General features: G+C 34.6%; 1 protein-coding gene and 1 pseudogene across 1 annotated transcript; one reads left to right on the top strand and one right to left on the bottom strand.

Annotated features, from left to right (window-relative positions):
• Window positions 1-863: 863 nt before the first annotated feature.
• LOC131613416 (uncharacterized) lies at window positions 864-1,429 on the bottom strand. The gene is made up of 2 exons (XM_058885089.1): window positions 1,393-1,429; window positions 864-1,309 (listed from the first exon to the last, which is right to left on the bottom strand). Exons 1-2 carry the CDS (start codon window positions 1,427-1,429, stop codon window positions 864-866), a joined length of 483 nt encoding a protein of 160 aa, XP_058741072.1.
• A 3,139-nt stretch (window positions 1,430-4,568) lies between these two features.
• Window positions 4,569-6,566, top strand: LOC131613415 (heat shock cognate 70 kDa protein-like; annotated as a pseudogene).
• The last annotated feature ends 729 nt before the right edge of the window (window positions 6,567-7,295 follow it).

The raw sequence follows: 7,295 nt of genomic DNA, 5'->3' as shown, positions 1-7,295 counted from the left end.
ATGATGGATCCCGGTGATGTTTGGATCGTTGGTGGACATATTTCCCATTGTGCGGAAATTGTGTCGGTGGGCCGTATCTCGATGAGGCGTAGATCGGTTAGGTGGATTGATTCCACGGTTTATTGGTACCACATGCATAGTGTCAGTTGGTCATATGCATCTTTGCCATAACATGATTGAATTGAATTTCAGTGTTATGTTTGGTGTCGTATTTGTTGTAATTGTTGTATTTGTTGTGATTGATGAATGATCATTGAATATCTGAATATATGACAAATTGGGTGAATGATATATTATGATGTTTTGTTGCTTATGAATGCATAACATTGATTAATTGAGAATGAGACTCACCCTTACTTGTTGACATTTTTCAGATTTGAGAAGTAGCGGCATTAGTGCTCGGTGAGGATGACTCGTAGAGTTTATCCGTTGTTTTGGGTCGTGTCGGTCATGCTCTGATCTTGTAACACTGGGGAACGATAGTTTTAGAGTTTAAGAGATTACTCTATTTTATTTGGTGTTGGATTATATTCCATTTGGCTGTATTGACGTTGTTTCCCATTCCGCTGTGATAAACATAATTACGATTTGGTAAATCGTTTCCTAATGAAGCATGACTTCGACCATAATTGGTTTATTTGTTTTTAAATAATTGTGGCACCCTTGTATTTATATTTTTACTCTGATTATTTATCAAAATTGCCGCGGGGTTTAGAAGGGTGTTACAGCTTCCGTAATATTTCCTCCCGAATCATAATCTTGTTGTATTCCCTCTACGCATCAATAAACCTCCTTGTCGCGTCCTTATCATTCACCATACATGCAGCTTCCATGGCTGCCATATTTACTGTCAGATTGTTACGTTACTGTTTATATTTCACCTTGTTCCAATCAGATAGTTTTGTCGCGCAATTGCTAATTCGCTTCAGCACTCCGCCATGTTCTTCGACATTCCATCCTTTCATAACTACCCCATTCAACTCCTCTTCTTTTAACCACACATTCTCAAATCTAAAGGAATAATTCTTATGACGATTTCGCTGAACCGGTTCACGCTGCAGCAAAATGGGGCTATGTTCTGAATGTGAAGCCAACAAATTAACTAGTTTGGCATCAGGGAAGATGTCCAACCATTCTTGCGTCACAAGGGTACGATCTAACCGCTCCTCAATAACATGATCTGAACCCATACTCTTAATCCATCTAAAAGGATGCCCTTCCAACGGAATATCCAAGAGATTGCAATCGGTAACAGCTTCATAAAAACCGGCGCACAACCAGTTAGGATGTTGGTGAAGACCAACCTTATCTTATTGCAAAAGTAAATCATTGAAGTTACCAATTACGCACTAAGGAACGGTAGACAAATCTCTAAGCTCTCATAACATATACCACGCCTCTCTTCTACAGTTTCTCTCCGGAAAGCCATAATAGCAAGTAAGGCGCCATTCCCCCTTCTCCTCGTCTTGGACCACTAAGTTAACAAAATTTCTTGAAATGTTCACAATACTGCACTTAATTGTATCCTTCCACAACACAGCCCAACCTCCGCTTCTCCCGACTACGTCAACGGATAAACAAGAATCAAACTTTAACGAGACACAGACACTCTCAAGCTTCTGATTTTTCGACAAAGTTTCAAAAAGGAACAAGACATATGTATGGTGTTTTTGAGCGAGTTGTCGCAGGTTCGGAATTGCACGCAGGTTGCTCAAGCCCCGACAATTTCAACTTAGGATCTTCATTTATCCTGACAGTCCTGACTGCCAGGACTTGCCGATAAAAAAGACTGGGATGCTCATACACTTTCTGCACCACTGCTTGTAACTTGTTCCCTACGCCTCTTACGCTCCAGCTTCCCTTCACCAGGATCACTTTCATTTACTTCGGACTGAGAGGGTTGGGTAGAAAAATTTCTACGAACTTTATCATGTTTTGGAATATGAGGGGTGTATTGGTTTATGTGGTTATTGGTTACCGGTTTAGACCGGTTTTTTTTTTGCTTAAATTTTTGGAAGTATTGGTTTTTTGAGTTTGAAAATGTTAGTGCAGTTTGGCTCGGAAAAATCACGGGTCTGGCTGAACACTATTTGGTTTTGCGTCACACTATTGTGATCTTGCATGTGTCTAATTTTGTTTTCAATTTTATAGAAATAAATTTGAATGTTTCTTTTTTATTTTATTAATTTATAGTTATTTTTAGTATTTAAAGCTATTAAGTAGAGAGTGGTAATTATAGGTTTAAAGGGGTTATACATGGAGTGGAAATGTAGAATGGTAATAGGAAATGAGATTACTAATTATTTGGAAATTTACTTTATTAATTATTTATTATTTTTAGTATAGAAAGTAATTAAATAAGGAGTGAAAATAGATTTTTGGCTTAATATCCTTTTTGGTCCCGTACCTATGCTTTGGGATCCATTTTGGTCCTCTTCCTTTTAAAAGTTTCAGGCTGGTCCTTTACGTTGTATAACAGAATCAAAGTGGTCATTTCTGTCAAAAACTGGCTAACGACGTTACTTTAGATGACGTGGAAGCTGAGGTGGATTGGTGGAATGTCTATTCACCACCTTCTTCTTCCTTGTTGCTGAAACACTTTTATATTTTTCCCCAAATTCAACCCTAACGCAAAATGCTTCTCAAAATCCCCTAATTGAAACCTAAATCATCATCTAATCATGAGTTCTATGCGTGGTTCTTTGTCGGATACATTTTAATTTATCATCCATTTTAATTTATGAAAGTTAACTCTTCTCACTCTTAGATACCTTATGCAAGAATTCTTATAGATATAGATTTAGCAAAAGAGGTAGTAGACGAATTGATAATTGAAAGATAAGGTTTTGCAAATTCAAGCGTAGAAAAAGGGTACTGGAAGAACAAGGCATCATTGAATATGATTGAAATTGTTAGAGCAACATTGAAAAACATTGAAGATGATTGAAATGTGACGGTGGCGATGCAGAAGTGCTGCAGTGGTTGAAGGGTTTGTGCGGTGTTGAAGGGTTTCAGCGACTTCTCTGTTTTGCGGATTGCGGTAACATTTTGATGTTTGCGAGTGAAGAGTTTTTCAAGTGGTGCTGAGTTGTTGATGGGTTGATGGTTTTGTTGTCGTCGTGGCTGAGTTCTTGAAATGGATTTGTGTTGCGTGAGATGAAGATGAATTTTGTTGCGCTGCTATAAATTTAGTTTTTGTGTTAAAGTTTAGAAGATTGGGAATAGGGTTTATGAAAAAGAGGAATTGGTATAAAAACATTTACTGTAAAAATTTCTAGTTATTCTGGAAAGATTATTATTTTGGTTATTTTGGAAAATTTTCTTGTTTGTTTCTTGTGTTGATATGCTTTTAAAGTTTGGCCATTGATTTTTATCTTGTTTGTTTTATGGTTTCATATATTTCATTTGTAAATTAAATAACTGTGAAATAGCATAGTGATATAGTGGCTTGTCTAGTAACCAAAGTATCCATGGTTTAACTCTTGGTTGAGGGCAAACTTTTATATTTTTAACTTAATTTTGTAAAGTTTTTTTTCATTATTAATAATTAAATAGCACAGTGTAAATGATTAAAAATTTATTTTTATTATTATAGGGGGCGTTTGTTTCAAGTCTATAAATTACATTCTCAGAAATATATAGATTGAGAATAGTTATTCATATGTTTGTTACAAGTTGTAAAAAAATTATTCGTTGGAATAAATGTTCCTTGGAACAAAATAACTTCCATAACTTCCATAATTCCCATGAGTAGAAGGTGGGAATCTTAATTTCCATGAAATTTCACGTAATATTTTTGAAAAAATATATAACTACCAGTTTTCCAAGGAACTTCTAATTATATGCTAAAACATTTTTAAAAAAATACCCAGAAATTAAATCTTCATATTTTTATTCCTGGGCAATTTATTCTTTGGAATCATTTATGAATCCTTGAAACAAACGCCTCCATAATAATTTAATTGTGTAATTTTGTTTATTTTTTATTTGAGTTAAAAGGTAGTGCACTGACAGTGTAAAACTATTTTACACTGTCATCCAATAGGGAGTCATGAATGTGCCATGTCATTAAAGTTTTTTTTAAATAAAAAAATGTTTTAATTGGATGCATGGTGGTGATTGGTTGACAGTGTAAAAATATTTTACACTGTCGGTGCATGATCCCTTTTCTCTTTTTATTTTTTTAAAAATTATATTCTAATTACTATGTTAGAAAGTAACTTGACATCAATTGATTATGCACCAGCACTACTCCAATACTTTTTTATATTTTTTATTAAAATTAAGTTTATTACTTAAATCTCACGGAAAAATCTAAGACTACTGCATCGCACGAGCATAATATAGAAATTTAATATTAAAACTTACTTTCTTAATTCATTTAATTTTAACTAGTCTTTATATATTTAGAGACTTAAGCAGTTACCTCCACTTCAGTTTTATTTTTCTACCCAATTTTGATAGCATGAAATATCAACTGACAACGAAGAAGAGACTATTTAGGCACCACTTACTCATTCCACATATTTAAATCTTTCCTACAAACAGTTTAACTGCATTCAGTAACAATGGCCTGGAAATATGAGGGAGTTGCTATAGGAATTGACCTTGGCACCACTTACTCATGTGTTGGAGTGTGGCAAGAGCAAAACAATCGTGTTGAAATTATACACAATGATCAAGGAAACAAAACAACACCTTCTTGTGTTGCTTTTACTAACACACAAAGATTGATTGGTGATGCTGCCAAAAATCAAGCTTCTTCTAATCCAACCAACACTGTCTTTGGTAAATCATTTATTATTTTTCTCCACTATTGTTTACTTTTTAGTTATCAGGGTTAAACATGTTTTTATTTGTGTTTTTTTTTTGCTGTGCTGTTCTTACATTACAAATACTATTTATAATTCAGTATTTTATATTTTGCAGATGCAAAGAGGTTGATTGGACGGAAATGTAGCGATTCTGTTATTCAAAAGGACATACAATTGTGGCCATTTAAGGTAAAAGCTGATGCTAATGATAAACCCGTGATTGTTGTGACGTTCAAGGGAGAAGAGAAACACTTTTTTGCTGAAGAAATATCATCTGTGATTCTCTCAAAAATGCAGGAGATTGCAGGGATATTTTTGGAGTCATCAGTTAAAAATGCAGTGATTACTGTACCTGCTTATTTCAATGATTCACAGCGAAGAGCCACCAAAGATGCTGGTGCCATTGCTGGCCTCAATGTAATAAGGATAATCAATGAACCTACCGCTGCTGCCCTTGCATATGGCCTTCAAAAGAGGGCTAATTGCGTTGAAAAGAGGAAAATTTTCATCTTTGATCTTGGTGGAGGAACTTTTGATGTGTCTCTTCTTACGTTGAAGAATAATGTCTTTAAAGTCAAGGCCACTGCCGGAGATACTCACCTCGGAGGAGAGGGCTTTGATAATCGAATGGTGAATTATTTTGTGAAAGAGTTGAGGAGGAAAAACAAAGTTGATATTAGTGGAAATTCAAAAGCCTTAAGGAGGTTGCGAACTGCGTGCGAGAGGACAAAAAGGACTCTTTCTTACAACACTGAGGCGACAATTGACATAGATGCGTTATATGAGGGTATTGATTTCTGTTCATCCATCACTCGGGCCAAGTTTGAGCAACTGATCATGGACCTCTTTGAAAAGTGTATGGAGACTGTTAAGAATTGTTTTAGCGATGCTAAGATGGACAAGCATAGTATTGATGATGTTGTACTCGTTGGTGGCTCTTCAAGAATTCCTAAAGTGCAGAATCTATTGAAAAGTTTTTTCATAGGTAAGGATATTTTTAAAAGTATCAACCCTGACGAGGCTGTTGCCTATGGTGCTGCTGTTCAGGCTGCTTTATTGAGTGGAGGCATTAAGACTGCTCCAAACATGATACTGCAAGATGTTACACCTCTGTCCCTTGGCACTTCAGTACAAGGAGATATCATGAGTGTAGTGATTCCAAGGAACACTTCGATTCCTGTCAGGAGGACATAAAGGTATGTTACTTGTTACGATAACCAAACGGCTGTCTTGAATGAAGTTTATGAGGGCGAGAGATTAATAGCGAGTGAGAACAATTTGTTGGGATTTTTTAATATCTCAGTTCCTCGTGGACCTCGAGGCCTTCCTCACAAAGTATGCTTTGCAATAGATGCTGATGGTATTTTGAATGTGTCGTGTAAGGATGAAACGTCTGGGTATAAGAAAGATATTACGATAACTAATGAAAATGGAAGGCTATCAACGGATGAAATTCAGAGAATGATTCAAGAAGCTGAGGATTTCAAGGCTGAAGACATGAAGTTCAAGAAGAAAGTGAGCGCAATAAATGCTTTAGATGACTATGTTTACAATGTGAAGAAAGTTATGAAGGATACGCGTGTTAGTTATTTTCTTTCCACAGAAAGGAAAATTAAGATCGCTTCTCTTATAACAAAGTGTGAATATTTACTTGATGGTGACAAGAAGGAAAAAACCCACGTGTTTGTCGATACGTTGAAGGAGCTTAAGAGCATCTCAGAATCTGCTTTTTGGGCACATAAAAATGGTTAGGTTGATAAAAGAAACCGACTAGGATTTGAATTAGTTCTCGTAATTGTTTGCGCATTTGCTTTGTATCGTTATCTTAAATTGTGGAGATGCTTGTTTTGTTTCTTTGATTATTACATTTTGATGAAATATGTAGCAGTGGACTAGTTTTTTCCCCTTGAATCTTCTCTTATTTCTTCTGTATTTATCATCTCTAGTTTTTTCCTTTAAATGGATTGATTGCATAGTATTTGTACTTGTTGCTATATTCTATTAAATCAAATATAGAATAATATTTCCACTACTCTCTTATTCACTTGCTTATAAAACACAATCCTTACATACATATGTATGAAAGTTACTGTTTTGCAAATCAAAAACATTTAAGAATATTAAGCAAACTTTGAAAATAAATTATTATAAGGCAATATTTAAGACATGATTATCAATATACTTCTTTTATTTGTTAAAATTCAGTTTTTTAATTTTACTTAAAATTCAATTTTACATATTTAAAATTATAACACTCCTTATTCTATTCATAATAGATGAATATTAATAGATGATCGAATATGTTTATTTCAAGTATTGTTAGTTTCTTACCTTCATATGTGTTGAGTGTTGTTTTGGATCTGCCTTCAACATGGGCGGGACCTAAGAGTAAAGTCCAATGATACAAAACTCATCAAAATTATGGTAATTTTTGTTTCATTTTTATGGTGAGGCTTACACTTTTGAAAATTAAATTTTTTT

The sequence above is a fragment of the Vicia villosa genome, linkage group LG6 (genome assembly GCF_029867415.1).
Source record: "Vicia villosa cultivar HV-30 ecotype Madison, WI linkage group LG6, Vvil1.0, whole genome shotgun sequence".
In the NCBI taxonomy this organism is placed as follows: Eukaryota; Viridiplantae; Streptophyta; class Magnoliopsida; order Fabales; family Fabaceae; genus Vicia; species Vicia villosa.
This window is presented reverse-complemented; position numbering and strand designations above follow the sequence as displayed.

Coding starts and splice junctions, on each gene's coding strand:
- LOC131613416 (XM_058885089.1), bottom strand. CDS start 1,429: ATGGCTTTCCGGAGAGAAACTGTAGAAGAGAGGCGTG. Junction 1,310..1,392: donor AACTGTAGAAGAGAGGCGTG/GTATATGTTATG, acceptor TTTTGCAATAAG/ATAAGGTTGGTCTTCACCAA.